This window comes from Telmatherina bonti (assembly GCF_933228915.1).
Source record: "Telmatherina bonti genome assembly, chromosome: 9".
Taxonomy (NCBI): domain Eukaryota; kingdom Metazoa; phylum Chordata; class Actinopteri; order Atheriniformes; family Telmatherinidae; genus Telmatherina; species Telmatherina bonti.
In genome coordinates, this window is record NC_136627.1 from 32,675,110 (window position 1) to 32,692,564 (window position 17,455).

Sequence of the window (17,455 nt, forward strand, 5' to 3'; positions counted from 1 at the left end):
TGTATCTATATATATATATATGTATATATATAAACAAGAAAAATCCATGATAACTCCAACGTTAGATGGAGTGAAAGATTGGCAGACGAACAGTTAATGGTTTATGTTTCCAGAAAAACTTGTGAATTGTGGTGGTTGAAAATATGTTACATGGTGTGTTAGGAATGAAAAATCTCACCTTAAACACACCTGCTCTCCAAGTTTACCTTTCTTCTATTTGTAATAAATGTTTTTATTAGCTTGACATCAATACGTACTTTATCTCAACAGAGGCCATAAACTGCCTAAACCGAGCTATCGAGATATACACGGACATGGTGAGTTTATTTACTTTGTGTTTCTGACGTATTCTAGTAGATTTCATGAAGCTTTATGTTTTGATTTGAGTTTTTTTCTTTAATTTTTCTTTATTTATTCTTTTAGGGACGTTTCACCATTGCAGCCAAACACCACATCAGCATCGCTGAGATATACGAGACAGAGCTGGTCGACATCGACAAGGTCAGAATAAAAAACAAAACTTTCTGTGTTTTGTTTTTGTTTCAATCTTTTGTTTGATTATTGGGTCTCATCTCTGTTTCAGGCCATTGCTCATTATGAGCAGGCAGCAGATTATTATAAAGGTGAAGAATCCACCAGGTAACTGTCTTTAAATATATATATATGTGTGTGTGTGTGTGTGTGTGTGCGTGTACAGAGCAAAAACTGCCCCAAAAACATTACTATAAGTATAAGTTTGGCATAAAACGATCAATTTTAATCCCTGAATTAAAATTGAGACAGACCGGTCAACCAGCCGTATGCAGGTGAGATTGTGGGCACTGCCCTGCAGACCATGCTCCTGTTTTTTGGGATGCCCTGTTCTTAACTCTTTATGGGAAGGTCTACATCAGATGATTAAAAATGTTCTTTGTTTTGACATGAAATTAACGTGTGTATGTTTTTATTTAGGTAACATAGATCAAAAGTTGTCCACAGCTGATAAATACCTTTTAAAAATCTTAATGACAGCGAGCAAAAAAGGTAAAACTAAGCGCTGGCTCACCAAGGACCCACCTACTATAAAATAGTATATGGCCATAGGCAATAATATTATTAATAATATTAGCAATGATATTTATAATATGCAATGCTTGACTTTTAACTTGAGACCAAAAAGAAAAGGGTGATCCCTTTTGGGAAAAATGGAAAATATATTTCAGAGACAGGGACGATACTTGAAGGAATTATTATCCCTTCTTTCTTTTTTTTTCCCCCTCTACTTTTTGGAGAGAATGTGTTTTTTCTTTGGTTTATTGTAGAAGCAGAATTTGGATGTTGATCAACCACAGATGACTGTTTTTCAGGTTTGAGCGGCCGTGTTTCATCGTCAAATCACGGATAGCACCTTTAAACTGTAATATCTGTCTGTGCTTTTATTTGCTTTTTGTACCTCTCTTAAACACCACTTTGTTTACTTGTGTTCTTTCTGTATAGTTTTTCTTTTGTAAAAAATATGACTCCAATCAAAATAAAGTAAAAAAAAAAAAAAAAAGAAAAACTACAAGTTTTGAGTATGAAATGAAGCAGCAACTTTGGCAGAAGTCGTGTCAGTAACATGAGGATTAGTGCTTAGATAAAGGGACTTTACAGCAGTACTGTTTCCTGTTCTTTTACTTTGATATTTACATGAATTAAAGAAAATGCATTTATTACATGCAAACCAGCCGAACCTGCGTGAAAGGTTTAGGGAGTCAGGTTAGCTTTGGTCTGTAGCCAATTATCTGCCGCTACAGTTGTGCTCATATTTACTCATACCCTTTCATTAAAGAATGGGGAAAAAAACAGCTGCCTGTAAAATAAGCTGAAATTTTCTAAAGTAATAATAAATAAAAATTTTATGAAAATCATTATTTTCTAATTGTGATTCAATCGAAATATTTTTTAAAAAGCAAACAAATAATATAATTTATTACATATTACATCACTCATCAACTAATATTTAGTTGAACAATCCTTTAATGTTTCCGCTACAATCAGGTGTTTTCTGTTCCTCTCAGTCAGACTTCTGCACCTGTTGACAGGTATTTTGTCCCTCCGTTCAACAGAAAAGTGCTCTAATTTGTCCAGGACCAATTTGTTTGTTTGTGTTTGTTTTCTTTCTTCAACTCAATGAAATGAAAAAACAGTGTCTTATATCACTAAATTGTATTTTTGCAAATTTTTAGTTATTGTTCCTTTTTTAAGTCTCCAGTTATTTGAGTGACTGTTGTAAATTCAGCCTTTTCTTTAATGAAAGGGGATGAATACATATGAGCACAACTGTAGCTGCATTTAGCTTCCACTAAACAGCAAAATAAAAAGGCACAACGCAGACCCCTCTGTGTTTATAGAGGGGGAGCCGTCATACAAAGCGTTCCAGGTCACATGATGCAATGAGAGACGGACCGTTTCTTGCAAAGTTACAATGTCGGGTTTCTGAAGAGGGCAGCCTCTCGGAGCGCCAGCACGCATCAACACTGTATACTGACCCCAGAAATCATCCACTGTTACTCGATGTTTAGCTGAAAAAGTTACACAGCATCCCTTTAATTTCATATGTCTGCTGAGAAACTTCTGTTTTCTCCCTTTTTAGTTCAGCAAACAAGTGCCTTCTGAAAGTAGCAACATATGCAGCTCAGCTGGAGCAGTACCAGAAAGCTATCGAGATCTATGAGCAGGTGAGGTGATGCTTATTCACACACCACCTGTAAGGTCAGGCCTCGTGGTCGAGCAAGCCTAACCTGCAGTCTCTGGTTTTAGGTTGGAACCTACGCAATGGACAGCACACTCCTCAAGTACAGCGCCAAGGATCACTTCTTCAAAGCGGCGCTCTGTCACTTCTGTGTAGACATGTTTAACGCAAAGGTGAAATACGACTCGTGTCTTCTGTAGCTGCTGTAACTCAAGCCGATGCTTTAATATTCACCCTGTTGTCGTCCAGCTTGCTGTGCAGAAGTACGAAGAAATGTTTCCGGCCTTTTCGGACTCGAGAGAGTGCAAGCTGTTGAAGGTATCGTCGCGCTTTTTCTTCCCTTTTTCTGTATAAATAATCCTTCCTTCTCCTGCACAGCAGTGTGTTTTCTAATACAATGTCCCCCCTTTGTAACCAGAAACTTCTAGATGCATATGAAGAACAGAATGTGGAGGCTTACACCGATTCGGTAAGTGAACGTTTTCTATCTCCAGAGTTCCTCCAGAGCGATGCCAATGAGTAAGAATGAGTCACAAAATAACATCAGTTGAAAGACCAGTAAAACTGGGGGCAAACCAGCAACACCTGATCATGACCGATATCACTTTTTGATGCATTGTTCTTTGTGACTGAAACTATGTAAGGTTAAACTTCCTCATGAGTGTGAGGTTATTTGTGTGTTTTGGCACCAATACACTGACAAGCTGAACTGAACAGGTCTGTAAAAAGTAGTTCTGAAAGAACCGTCCTGCTGCATAAAATCAGCTTTTTAGTTATATTTACCAGCATTTTGAGGTGATTTTTGTGAATATTTTCCAGGTGAAGGAGTTTGACACAATTTCACGGTTGGACCAGTGGCTCACCACCATGCTTCTCCGCATCAAGAAAACCATACAGGATGACGAGAGCGACCTTCGCTGACTCGCCTCACAGCTCCTCCAGAAGCCCTCAGTGACCGACTTGCATCCTTCTTCTTGCCTTGAGCCTCTCACTTCCATTCAAGCAACATCCTTAAATTTCGTGTTTCTGCCTTGCCACTTGCAGTATTTCTTGTCTTTAAATCCACTCAAAACGATCCTCTCAAGCCTTTCTACGATAGGTATGAACACTACAACACTACTGTTCTCCTGAGTGCACTCTGCACACAGTACGTTAGGTTTTGGCTCAATATTGGTCACCATATTCATACCAGCAGACTTGCGTTACTATATTATCTTGGTTTTATGACAGATAAATGGATTCCAGCTGTCCAGCTATTTGGATTAAGAAATATTGTTTCCAAAATGTGCTTTAGAATAAAGCAAACAAGCCAAACTGCAGATATCGACGGACGCTGTCACCTTGTTTTTGGTTCCTCTGCGAGCTGAAGACTTCTGTAGGTCATGTCTGGGGACTCCTAATTAAACAGCACTTCATCTCGGGCGCAGAAATCTGCAATTATTCCACAGAAAGTGTCCCCTCTGCCTTATACCGCTCTCAGGATGTGGACAGCTAGATTTGATTTAGGAAAAAATAATAAATATTAATAATGCTTTATCCAGCATTAATGATTCACTTGCTCATTATTTTCACTTCCATTTAAAGTGGTTTTTATTCCAGAAATGGTCCAAAAGGGCCGCCATCTGTGAGCATTTGCATGGTCTGGAATGGATGAGGAACCTTAGAAGTTTTCCATTGTATAGAAGTGTGTTTGTTATTGTTTAATCTAAAACCAGGCTGAATAAACTCTATTTTTACCGCCTGCAAGAGATGCAATACATGGAAGGAAGAAAAAAGAGCTTTACTGATCTGAACACTGTGCTCATGTTACCCTCCTGATTTTGTCAGAGATTTGGTCTTAAACAATTTGTGATGTTTGGTGTAAAACCATTTAATAAACCTGAGTACATCGTCCTGGGCGTTGTTTCTGTGGGTGTGTGGGAGGTGGTTTGAGGTGAACTCACACACCTAATTCCGCTTCTTATCAGTAACTCCGCGTGCGCTTGAATGGCAAATGTGTGTCAGGAAAATGTATGATGCTGCTTTTTTCTTCTGATGTTGCGTGAAGAGCTGCGGGAACAAATCTCCTGTTTCAGGTAAGAACCGAACCGAAGAGGGGTTTTCTCACCTCTTCATAAACTCATCTACATCCAACTTAAAGCTGAGCTCATTTTCCAGCTTTTCAACGACACCATGAAGCCAAACGTTTCGCTTCACTGTTGGATAAAACCTGAGCTGTCCGCGCGCAGCTGTTGACGTTCACGCTCAGTGACAGTTTAATCAGCGCGAGGCGCTCCGGGGATTTACCTGTGTGTGTTTTTAATACTCAGCTGTGTCTAATTGAACACAGGAGAGCGGATTGTTGGCAGCTCGGTCTCAGAAGACCTTCCTGCAGGTCGCAGTCCATCATGGAAGATGGGAAACGTGTGTCTGGCTTTTAACAGTAAAGTCGCGTTTTAAACATATTCAACATTAAATGTGTTTTTATAGATAAAGTCAGTGGTTCCCAAACTTTTTTAGTTCCACAACTTACGTCAATGCGCAGCTTTTGCGTTCATCCGCAATAAGTTCTGCGTTTCCGCGCATCTGCTGGGAGCGCGCACAGTCCGTTAAAACCAGTTTGCCCAGTTTATTAATGCGTTTCTGGTTTGTTTCTGCCCCTTTCAACATCAACTCAGCATGCAGACATGTGAACAGAGGCTGCTATGTTGCGTCGCTTTAAAGGATTAATTGATCAGAAACTGAAGCGCAATGGATATGATTTATTTATGATCTAAACTGACATTTCCCTTCATTATTTAACTTCTCAGTAGGCTGTTTATAATTAACAATGCAGACTTTAATTGTGTCAAAAATACATAAGGCACAAAAGCATTTTTTAAAAAGCCTATTTAGTCTTTCTCAGATGCCGTGTCTTTCTCTGACGTGTCGTTTATCAGCTGGTATTTTTAATGACAAATACACCACGTGACAAACCTAAAAGGCCTTCCTAAAACATAAGATGGCTTGTGTGTAGAATAGAAAAGAGAAAGCAAGGGAAGAAGTGAATCAACAGGTATGAGGAAGCTTGTGTGTTCTTACACACAGATCATCTGACACATACAGCGTGTCATTCATCAAGAAACACTTTAAATTATCATTTATAAACCAGGAGAGCATGTATTATATATGTATTGTGATGTATTTTAACACACTTAGCAAAATTCTTAACAACTAATCTGAAGTGTCATCTGGATGACGTGTTAATCATCAGCTGTTATTGTGGTTGGCCTCTTCACCTTCTGCTAAATGAAAAGATAAAAATCTGGAAAAGATTCTTTGGAAACAAAGAAACCCTGGTGACATTTCGGACTCTAACCAGCCATAAAAAGCCAGTTCAGCCTAAAGTGATGTGAAGAATTTATAGCTGACAGAAACATTTAGAAAGACTTTCTTCATGCATTTGGTCTGGACTGATGTCAGTTTATCTTCCATTAATTTTACTGAAACTATTCTAAATATTTCTGCGATGTTTGTATCCAAAAAAAGAGCAACAAAAAAGAAAACAAGTTACTCTTTTTCTTACATCAGACTGGGTGTGTCTGTCTGTCTGTCTGTCTGTCCGCTAAAAAAGCAGAGGTTAAAATGTTGCTTGGTGTGAAATGCACTGAATGGTTCTGGTCCAAAATATATATCTGACCTGCTGAGTCAAGTTTTCTATCCTGGGAGTTAAAACTAAACAAGGAGAATCATCATTTAGTTTAGTTACCTGGAATCTGCTCAAAACCTTCATTCTTTTCCAAATTAGTATTATCTCTTTTATTTGCAGCTAATTAAGATGTTCTGCTGTTCATGCTTAAAAACAGACTTTTTATATGAAGTGTGCTACAGCTAAATGTATTTTACTTGATATAGATATAAAAACGTTTCTTGATTAATGATATCATGCCAACTGTGAGAAATTCATCATTAGAGTCACATTTATATCAAGATTAAGACTTAATTTCAATTAGGAAAAAAACAACACAGAATCCAGACCATCATTTTGCTGCTATAATGCCCAAGAAGCAATGAAAGTGACAAATTTTTATTGTGGATTATTTTTATTCGCAAAAAAAAAAAAAAAAAGAAAAAGAAAATTCAATATCAAATATGAATGAGCAAAAAATCCCAATTTTTTACTTTTTTTTTTTTTGGATTCCCGGCACCATATTTACCCAACAGTTCTTAGTTGGGATGCCTTTGACCTTAATAAGTGAATGAATTCAAATGAGAAATTTATTTATATAGCAAACTGAGTCAGTCTAGACGGGTCAGCTGCAACTCATTTGCATTTGATGCTGTTACTCAGACATGGTTTGGATTAGAGAAAAAAATTAAAGTAATAAACTTAGATATTTCTGTTAGTTGCCATAACTATTCAAATGTGAATACAGAAAGTACATTCTTCAACATTTGTATTTGAATGTTAGGAGACAGCTGTAGTCTGAGTAGTTTCAGTGCTGTTTGGGGACGGTTGCAAAATGTCACAATTACAACATAATCTAGCGTTAATTTAAAAAAAAAAAAAAAAAAAAAAAAAGATTTAAATAGATAAAAACACAGTAAGCTGTCAGCGACATTTTTAACTTAACAATTCAGTAAAAATGCAATAATAATATAACTTCCTGCTCCTGTTAAAACTGTAATATTAGCAATAATGAAATATGGTTGTTTAATACGTGAAATCCTTAAAATTATTCAGTTTTATATGGTGCTATCCTGAACTGTTAAAAACATTGCATGTGAAACTTCAGAAAAGTGTCAGTCCCAGTTGTGACGTGTACATGTGACCTCCAGGTCAGGTAATTCTCCAAAACATGGAGCGGGACCCCTGTCTCTCACTGACGGCATTCTGAAGGGAAAGAAACAAATATATGGCTACATCCTTCTGCTGACAAGCTTTATGGTGATGCAGATTTTTATTTCCCAGCAGGACTTGGCACCTGCCGACACTGCCAAAGGTACCAAAAGCTGATTCAATGATCACAGTGTTACTGTGCTTGATTGGCCAACAAACTCACCTGATGTAAACCCCATAGAAAATCTGTGGGGTATTGTCAAGAGGAAGATGAAAGACACTAGACCCAACTATGTAGATGACCTGAAGGCTGCTATCAAAGCAACCTGGACTTCCATTACTGAGCAGCGCCACACGATGCTCGCTTCCATTGCCACGCCGCATTCATGCAGTAATTCATGCAAAAGGAGGCCCAACCAAGTACTGAGTGCATGGAAATTAACATACTGTTCAGAAGCCTGATATTTCTGTTTAAAATATCCTTTTTTTTCATTGATCTTATGTGATATTCTAATTTTCTGAGACACTTTGGGTCTTTATTGTCTATAAGCCACAATCATCAAAGTTTCAAGAAATGTTTGAAACGTTTCACTCTATTTGTAATGAATCTATATAATATGTGGGTTTCAAAGTCTGAAATGAGTGACGATAAATATTGAACTTTTCCTTAATATTTTTTGAGATGTGCCTGTAAGTAGACAGCTGAAAGTTCAAAAGCCTTACCAAAGCAACCAACCAAAAAGCTTAGATCCTTTGTTCATACACAAACTGTGATCAAGACATCATTCCATGAGCGGGACAAGTTGATGGGAATATCATCTTTTAGGGATATTTTTCAGCTTATTATCAAAGTGTGAAATGAGCTACATTAAGATTTTTAGAAAGAAGTCTAAAGAAAAACTTTTTACTTGAAAAACATACAATGGTCAAAACCTCTGATTCTCACTGCAAAATGTGCTTAGTCATCCTGATAAGGGCCGTTTGTCCTGTTCACACACATCTAACTCTGCTGTCACGCTTCTGTTTGTGTTGGCAGGTAGCCTACATCTGAGGTGTCACCTCCTGGCAGAGACCGAGTAACCCAAGAACTCTCTGATCATCCCCCCTGAAAGATGATCCATTTGTAGAAAAACACTCCACACAGTCTGGTTTACTTCCTTCCAAGCCAATGTTTCGCATTAAAAGCTTAATTGCAATGTTTTTTTTAATTTCTTTATTTATGGTCTTGCTTTACTCAACCCTGCCAAAGGAGTCGACACACTCTGTCAGAGCTGCACAGCAGGACCTCCTGAATCAGGACCTCCTGAATCAGGACCTCCTGAATCAGGACCTCCTGAAGCAGGACGGCATCAGTCCTCCCCCAGATGTCCACACTGCTTCAGATTCTCAGGACACGATAGACTTTGATGTCCGTGATGTCTTCGTTTCTAAAGACTTTAGAAAGATCATCCCTCAAAATGCAGCTTACTGGAACCGCCTGCTGTTTTCAGCTTTGAAAAGTTTGGACAAAAGTCAAGACCCTTTAAAGAACAAGCCTGCTTGGCGTGACTGCAGGCAGGAGAACCAGCAGCTTCTGCAGATCAATGTTCATGACTTCCGCTCTTACCCCGCTTTGTTTCAGACGTTTCTGCAAGGCATGAACTGCATGCGCCCTCCGGTTCTGATCAACCAACCCAACAAGTGCGTCTCTAGAGACAACGAGGACAAACAGACCTTCCTGCTTTTTGCCATCAAGACAATGCCGAGAAGCTTTGAGAGGAGGCAAGCGGTGAGGGAGACGTGGGGTCGGGAAGGGGTGTATCAGAACGGGCTGAGAGTGCGTGTCGTGTTCCTCCTCGGTAGCTCCTCACCAGAAGACCCCGACCTCAGCGCACTGCTGTCGTATGAAGCAAAACACTTTAAAGACCTGGTGCAGTGGGACTTCCATGACTCCTTCTTCAACCTGACCCTAAAAATGCACGTTTTTCTCAAGTGGACGGTGAAAAACTGCCCTCAGGTCTCCTTCATCTTTAGCGGAGACGACGATGTTTTTGTCAACACACCTTTATTGCTGACTTACCTGCAGTCTGTGGAGGCATCCAAAGCATCTCAGCTGTATGTTGGACAAATAATCAGCACAGCAAGTCCCCACAGGGATCCTAAAAACAAGTACTACATTCCTCTGAGCTTCTATAACGGACCATATCCTGCATACGCCGGTGGAGGGGGTTTTGTCTTCTCGGGAGCTTTGCTGCACCAGCTTTATTTAGCTTCTCATGTCATTCCTTTCTATCCCATCGATGATGTTTACTTTGGTATGTTATGCAAGGCTCTTGGGGTTTCCCCTGAGGCGCACGCTGGATTTCAGACGTTTGATGTCAGGGAACAAGATCGTGCAAATGTGTGCGTCCACAAAGGGCATATTCTCATTCATCGGCGTTCCCCACAGGAGACCAAGATGATCTGGAACGCCATCCAAAGCCCCTGGTTGACTTGTTGAACTGAGTGAAAAGCAAATTCCATGGGGGACAAACATCTTTTGCATGCTGTAGAACTCAATCACCATTTGCATGTGTTGTTAACCTACGTTCATTATATAAAGAATTTAAATAAAAACCTCATAATAAAAACAAATTACATACTGTTTATTTTCAACACAAGTGAACAGAAACAGAAGTACGGCAACATTTCTGCAAACCAGACCATCTACAGTTTATGTTTGTGCTGGATACTAGGAAGCATTAAAATAAAAAGCGTAACCTAAACCGTCTGAATGAAACACGAGGAAAACACCAGATAGAACAAAGAGAGTGGGTCAGACCTTCAGGTTGTTGCTCGTATCCCAGGAGGAAATGGAAAATCATGAGGGTGGCATCGGCTGTGAACTTAAGGCACAAGAACCTCTAGAGAACGGAAGCTTAGTGAAATCTTTTGTGCAGAATGAAACACATCAACCCTCCATGTCATGAATTCATCACATGACGTGCAAAAGTCTAATCCAGGTAATCTCAGTCCTCACCTACACCCTTATTTGTTCACTAAATCACAATTTGCCCCGACCTGCAGGAGGAGCAGGGAGCTTATTTATCGTACAGGTCGAGTGGGTAGTGCTCTTTGTACTGCTGCACGTGCCTCCAAAGGGATTCCCTCTGCTTGCTCAGGTTGGGGGTCATCTCCTTGTACACGTCAGTGAACAGCAATTCGGGGTTCGGCTTCAGGCGCCTCTCGGCCCTCTCGAACGCCTCCATCACAGTCTTGCGGGATTGCTTCCGCCAGCTGCGCTCGTCGTCTTCGCTCCACCAGCCGCGAGCCGTCATGTAATGCCTCAGCCTGGAGATGGGATGGTCCTGCTTGTCCCAGTAATTCACCTCATCCACTGAACGGTAGGCTGAGCTGTCGTCGCTGGTGCTGTGGTGGCCAATTCTGAGAAAAATGCAGAAATATTGCTCATTTCTTTTGTAAAAAGATAAAGGATGGTTGACAATACAGTGCTGATAAACATGGCGAAGACTTCCACCCTTACAGATTAAAAAACAAAACGGGAAAAGCTGTGATGGATAAAATGAGCATTTAGAGTAGCAGCTAACAGAGTCGAAGGGAATTTGTCGGGAAAAGTCGGATTACAGAGATCCAGTCAAGAAAACCCACGATAACTGTACTTCTCTGACCTGCTGGAGAAACAAGTGAAAAACAAATGCATGATAGACAGAAATATTTGGAATATTTTATTCCGCCTCCATAATATTTTTTTCTTTTTGAAAAATTTTGGCTGACAGGACCGACGAGTTGCAGACAATCTGGCAATCAATTTATTTTTTTTTTGGCCTCACAGCATGAAGGTCGCTGGTTCGATCCTTGGCTGGGGCAAGGTTTGGTCAGTGGCCTTTCTGTGTGGAGTTTGCATGTTCTCCCTGTGTATGCGTGGGTTCTCTCCGAGTACTCCGGCTTCCTCCCACCATTCAAAGACATGCATGTTAGGTTAATTGGTTACTCTAAATTGCTCATAGGGGGGAGTGAGTGTGTGCGTGGGTTGTTTGTCTCTGTGTGGCCCTGCGATGGACTGGCGAGCTGTCCAGGGTGTACCCTGCCTGTCGCCCAAAGACAGCTGGGATAGGCTCCAGCTTCCCCGCAACCCTGAATTGGATTAAGCGGTTTGGAAAATGAATGGATGACAGCTTTTTTTGGACTAATTCTCCATAAATGTCCACTAAATATTTCATATTTTGTTGATGGAAATCTCCCTCAATAAAACTGGTTTCACAGCAGAGCCGGAGATCAAACATGTGGAAAGAGATCTCATTTACACGATGAAGAGAATAACAGCTGAGGTGAATTACCAGAGGGACTCGTTCTTTTCATGCTGGAAGAAATAAATGAACTGTATTCGAACACGTAGGTTGGACTCTAACGCTGCGAACCCGAAATATTACCAACATTAAATCCCATTTCACTCCAGACAAACAGCTACTTCAGCATCCATCTTGCATCCTGTCTCTTCTCTAAACTCTCTCCAGCCACTAAAAGTCAGTCTGACATTGACTCTCATCTCATCCTCTTTCACTTTGTCTTTTCTTCCAATACTGTCCATTTGGTGTCTTTGATGTATCTGCCATGGTGCGCGTTCAAAACAGCAAAAATGTTGACAATATTGACACATCAAAAAATGCCAAACAAAATGAAAGGTATAAAGGCGGTCCTCTGTTTACAAACGAGTTCCATTCCTACGCCATGGCATAACTCAAAGCTCCTCGTAAGTTGGATTTTTACCCTTAAATACCCCAAATAATTACTTAACGATCTAAATACACATATTATATATCATATTAATGTAAAAACAGTACAGGCTATAAAAATAGACATTTCACTTAAAATACAGTAAATACACACGTTACTGAGGCGTCGTCTCTGCTTTCATGTCACGCCTAATCAGGGATAATACAGAACCTCGTAACTTTGAAACTTGCTCTATGTTTTTTTATTTAGCGTTGTAAAGTTGAAACTACAGAAGTCGAGAACCGCGTAATCTGACGACCGCTTGCAACACATTTTCAAAACTTTTACAGCGAAAAGTTTTGTTTTCAGATAATTTTAAACAAGAATGTACATCTATGTGATGTTATCAAGTCAGGACGGTTGTGTGTGTAGTACGCTTGTGTGACTTTTTAGTTGTTCAACACCGACATGAGGATGAGCAGATAAATCAATTATCCCCAAAAAGGCTACAGATCTGGGAAACTTACTGCTATTTAGAGAAAAGAAAATCAATTTTGTTTTCAAAAAGTTTAATTTCTAACAACTGGATGTGTCTCCACTGACCTGTAGGTCATCGCCTCAATAAGGAAGGGCTGGTTTTCAGCCACGGCCCTGCGTCTCGCTTCCTTTGTGGCGTTGTACACTGCAAACACATCATTACCATCCACGCGGATGGACAGCATGCCATACCCTGGACCACGAGCAGCTGTTCAGGAAGAGGATGAGAGGTGTGATCAGGAGAGCAGCTGGAAATCCTACATCTGACCTGAACCTGAGACGACTTACCGATGCCATCCCCCCTGTACTGTTCATTGGTGGGGGTGGAGATAGCGTAGCCATTGTTACGACAGAAGAAGATGAGGGGGCACTCGAGGGTGGCTGAGAAGTTGAAACCAGCATGTGCATCCCCCTCGCTGGCCGCCCCCTCTCCGAAGTAACAGATTACAGCACGATTCATGTTTTCTCTCTTGAATGCGTATGCTGCTCCAGCCGCTGTGGCAGACACACACATGGATATTTATCATCTTTACATTTTTATGTAAACCCTTCAAAGCAAGCAGGATTAAAGCTCACCCTGAGGAATCTGTGTGGCCAAAGGGGAGGAGATGGTGACAAAATTCAGGTCTCTGGAGCCATAGTGGACCGGCATCTGCCGTCCCTTCCCGAGGTCATCAGCGTTGGCGTAACACTGAGCCATGAAGAAATCGAGAGGAAAACCACGATACATCAGCACTCCTGTTGGGCAAAACAAGCATTATTACTCACACCGTAAGCAAACAATTTATAATCGAATTCAATGACAGCATCCTGGTAGCGTCTGCAAACTGGTGCTGCATACATCAGTCATGTGGTTATTATGCACCATGCTGGCAGTAAGACGTCTTTTCATAAGGATATATGGTTTCACATGTTAGATAGATAGATAACTATTAATTGTAAATATTTATAAATGATATATCCTTATATGTTATATCTTTATATATCAATCTTTATATATTGTGAATATAAACAAACGATGTAAAATCATACAATGTTGCATAAACAAGCAAAGATACACATAGGCGTATGTTGAAATGTATACGCATGTGTGTATAAATAAGCTTAAGAATAAATAAGCTATTACTTCATTCTTCTCCTTGTTCTTGTTTTAAGTTTAATTATTCTGCTGTTCATGTACGTTATTTCTGAATAAAATTTAAAATAAACAACACCAAGTATAAAATATGTTGTGCTTTTCATTGTTTTAAGAGATTTTGAAGTTCAATCACATGAAATTATTTAAACCTCATAAAAATGTTAATATAAAACAAATCCCCTTTTTAGAAAAGAGACATCTCTGTAAAAAGAGCTAAACACAGTTTAATCCTCACCAGCTTCTCTGTACTGCCCAAAGACCATGTCAGTAGGCTCAAGAGCAGCAGCACTGCCAATATGTGTCCCCTCCTCCCCATAATTAGTCATATAGAAGGAAATACGACCCTGCAAGAGAAACATCGTATTTGAGTTGCTGATTTTAAAAGAGGAAATGCAAGAAAAAAAAAAAAAAAAAAATCATACTTGTCGCTGAGATTCATAAAGAATACGGTCCATCGTGTTCAGCAGCGTCATCTTCTGATAAAAATTCAAAACAGTCTCTTTGGACAGCTGAGTAGGGAGTAAAAGGACAAGAAAACATAAAACAACCAGTTTAAATGTATTATGAGGAGATGTCATGATGCCACTTAATAACCAAGAATGAATCAGCCAGGCTGGCTGTACCTGAGGGTCTTGAGAGGGATTGATAATTTTACCCTGCCTGTCCATGACTCGGTACACTGGGATCCCAGAGATGACATTGGGCTGAATGAACTCAAGTTGATCCACAAACTCTGCTGAGGCTCCAGGGAACTGGGGCTTTTCCAGTGACGTGTCAAAGGGCTGCTGCTGGAGCACAACCTGAAGGATTGAATGCAGGCATGATTTATTAATAACATAATTGGAGATGTGCAAACAAAGCCGATGCTACAAAAGGAGGACTCTTATTTCTCTTCATCACAACAACCCTCCCAAAAAACAAAAATAAACAGTGCCGCTGCCATTAATGAGACTTTCTGCTTGATGTCATACACAAAAAAGAGAGAATTTAATAGACTGACAGGATTTCTATTTTTTTTAAATGTACTAAAACAGCTCAGATTGGTTCTGTCTTCTGAGATTTATAATGGTTTTACAAAAAAGATCTTGCATTATGTTCTGGACCTTTGTCAATAGTTACTATAAAGATAATGCTCTTCCCATTTTGCATGCAAAGGTGTGATGCAGTTGTGGAAGTGTCTCCTGTTTACATTTCCCACAAACATCACAGACAGAAGAGCCAACACAAAATAAAACATAAACGTTTAACTATTAGCATAAATTCTCTGAGAATTTAGTCTTTGTTGCATTCATATGAATGCAACAAAGATAAACACAGATTTTTTTTTTTAAGTATCACAAATCAGGCTGTTCATAAGAAACATTTCAAATATGAACCTGTTTCTCTGTGTGTTTGAGTTTTTACATGCAAAGTTTTCTAGTTTAATTTGCATCAACTTCTGCAAAACTTGTCAGCTTTACTGCAGACATTGGCAATTTATTTTAAAAAGATAGAAATGGTGCACAGATGTAAAAGTTTTTCCCACAACCCATGCATGTATCCTCCTGCACTTTGAGATGAGAGGTGCCCAGAGGGGGTCCTCGCTGTCCAGTAGGTTTTGATGTATCCCTCCTTTAAAGCACCTGTCTTACATGAACTGGATTCAACAGCCTGTAAAGTTCTGCAAAATTAAGGATTAATTTGAGCAGGGATACAAAACCTGCAGGATTGTGGCCTTGGGATTTGGAGCTGGACACCCCTGATTTAGATGTGCACCTGCTCCAACATACCTGGGAAAAATGGCTGAATTCCTTCATTTGCATGTTTTTGAGCTCAGTACAACCTTGCTAACAGCTATTCATTTGATTCAGGTGTGCTGGATAAAGGTTGCTTCTAAAGGCTGCGGGATAGTGAATCTTAAGGACCAGACTTGGGCCAGTCTAACCAAATCCCAGTAAGATAGTGGCCCTCAAAAACCAGAGTTTTAGGTCCCTGCACTAAGCTAGAAAACTGTTTTGAGTTGTGAAACCCCCACAAACGTCCAGTTGACTCTAAAACGTTTTGTACGCTATTAATTTAAGAGGTTATTGCTGAAGGACTGGTAGGAAACACTTATAGATGTACTGGGTAGACTGGTAATGTCTTCACGCCCCTTTGACTGGCCAATAGGACGAAAGCTAGCTAAGCCTTTCGCACACTCCTTGTTAGCGTCAAAGTCAAGAAATAACACATAATTTGTATCGCTTTTATTTAACTACTAGTTCATTTAGCACATGCATGTTTTTCAAGTCTAACGTGTCATTGTTTGGTCAGTTTGCTTTCAAGCTGTTGTTTAGATTAGGGAGCGTAATAAAAATGTTTGACTTGTACTTAGCATGTTTAGCTAACCATCAACCCATCGCTTTAAGTTAAAGTCAAACTGCGTGTTACTGAAAATGCTTTGTTTCCCCACAACTTCGACATAAACCTCATATTAACTTAATCATTTAATAATTTGCAACCCACTTTAACACTTTTAAACTCGCCCCTTTAGCAAGGCCATGCTAGCCATCCATTAGCTTCTGTAGCTATGGCGATCTTTCACATTAATCGTCTTTTTCTGAAGTAAAGCAGCTTCTTTAACTTACACCGACTCTGAAAGCTCTTTGCTGGAGGAGACTTGATGCTTTCAGTCCTGCTGTTTGACGGACAGCATGGAAACAGAGTCCATACATTCTGCTCATGCTGCTTACAGCCGCCATCTGGACTCTGCAGACGGGTTAATGCAAACAGCTCTGCACGCTTTTTTATTTTATTTTTTTATTTTTATTTTTTTTATTTGCACGTGTCTTAAAGGATGCAATGCGCAGGAAATGTGTTAATCAATAAATAAAAACAACTATATACAAATTTAACCCCCCAGTTCCCCATTCCCAAGCTCACATACACACTTTAAAATCCAATAAGCAATCAAGTTGGAGTGGTCACATCTGGTAATTTCAAAGTATTTTTTTTTCTTTTTTACATCAACATTTTAATGTCTAACATAATATTAACACCCAATTCTGCTTTAGTTCTATTTATTATGTCCACCTGGGGAAAAAAAAAACAAATCTATTATCAAAAGGACCTTGTCTGTAAAACACGGGTTTCCTATTTTGAAGGTACAGCAGATCACTTCCGGTGTAAGCGATTTTTCTAATTAAAACCAAAACATCAACTTTCCTTTTCGAAAAGATCTTTACTAATAAAAATGCACAGGTAGCATTAATTCATTCATAAATTGCTCATGATTTCATATGAAAATAAAAAGAATTTTGCAGTTTAAGGTAAATAAGAAATATGTTAAATTCTTTTTTTTTCTCAAACACATATACGATACAAAACAAGGATGCACATTTGTGTAACATTATACATTGTTTGAGAAGGAGCAGAAAGAAGCCTAAGGCTCATTTAAATACTATTCCTTATTTACGTGTTGAATTTTCACAGTTATATGGCTATATTCACAGATATACATATATACACATACCATATTTATTTATAAAGCACTTTAAAAATAACATACAGCTGACCTAAGTGCTGTACAGAAACAGCAAGTGAACCAAAACAGCTTACA

General features: G+C 39.4%; 3 protein-coding genes across 4 annotated transcripts in view; 2 read left to right on the forward strand and 1 right to left on the reverse strand.

Moving 5' to 3' along the window:
* napab (N-ethylmaleimide-sensitive factor attachment protein, alpha b) overlaps positions 1-4,600 on the forward strand; it is a 9,863-nt gene extending 5,263 nt beyond the window's left edge. For both annotated transcript variants that reach the window (XM_079246986.1, XM_079246987.1), the window contains 8 exons: positions 271-317; positions 424-501; positions 584-639; positions 2,615-2,699; positions 2,782-2,886; positions 2,963-3,031; positions 3,132-3,182; positions 3,533-4,600. In XM_079246986.1, coding sequence (XP_079103112.1) covers positions 271-317; positions 424-501; positions 584-639; positions 2,615-2,699; positions 2,782-2,886; positions 2,963-3,031; positions 3,132-3,182; positions 3,533-3,634 — 593 coding nt within the window. In that variant the 3' untranslated portion in view covers positions 3,635-4,600. The remainder of the gene's footprint in view (positions 1-270; positions 318-423; positions 502-583; positions 640-2,614; positions 2,700-2,781; positions 2,887-2,962; positions 3,032-3,131; positions 3,183-3,532) is intronic.
* Positions 4,601-8,730: 4,130 nt separating this feature from the next.
* On the forward strand, positions 8,731-9,990 carry b3gnt2l (UDP-GlcNAc:betaGal beta-1,3-N-acetylglucosaminyltransferase 2, like; the record flags this gene model as incomplete). Its single annotated transcript, XM_079246059.1, has 1 exon — positions 8,731-9,990. The coding sequence occupies one exon, from the start codon at positions 8,731-8,733 to the stop codon at positions 9,988-9,990; it is 1,260 nt and encodes a 419-aa protein (XP_079102185.1).
* A 127-nt stretch (positions 9,991-10,117) lies between these two features.
* bckdha (branched chain keto acid dehydrogenase E1 subunit alpha) lies at positions 10,118-16,779 on the reverse strand. The gene is made up of 8 exons (XM_079246919.1): positions 16,485-16,779; positions 14,502-14,678; positions 14,301-14,387; positions 14,114-14,222; positions 13,317-13,478; positions 13,029-13,235; positions 12,807-12,948; positions 10,118-10,913 (listed from the first exon to the last, which is right to left on the reverse strand). The coding sequence occupies exons 1-8, from the start codon at positions 16,596-16,598 to the stop codon at positions 10,571-10,573; spliced, it is 1,341 nt and encodes a 446-aa protein (XP_079103045.1). The 5' UTR covers positions 16,599-16,779; the 3' UTR covers positions 10,118-10,570.
* Between the last annotated feature and the right edge of the window lie 676 nt (positions 16,780-17,455).

Coding starts and splice junctions, on each gene's coding strand:
- bckdha (XM_079246919.1), bottom strand. CDS start 16,598: ATGGCGGCTGTAAGCAGCATGAGCAGAATGTATGGACTCTGTTTCCAT. Junction 13,236..13,316: donor GGCCACACAGATTCCTCAGG/GTGAGCTTTAAT, acceptor TGTCTGCCACAG/CGGCTGGAGCAGCATACGCA. Junction 12,949..13,028: donor GTACAGGGGGGATGGCATCG/GTAAGTCGTCTC, acceptor CTTCCTGAACAG/CTGCTCGTGGTCCAGGGTAT.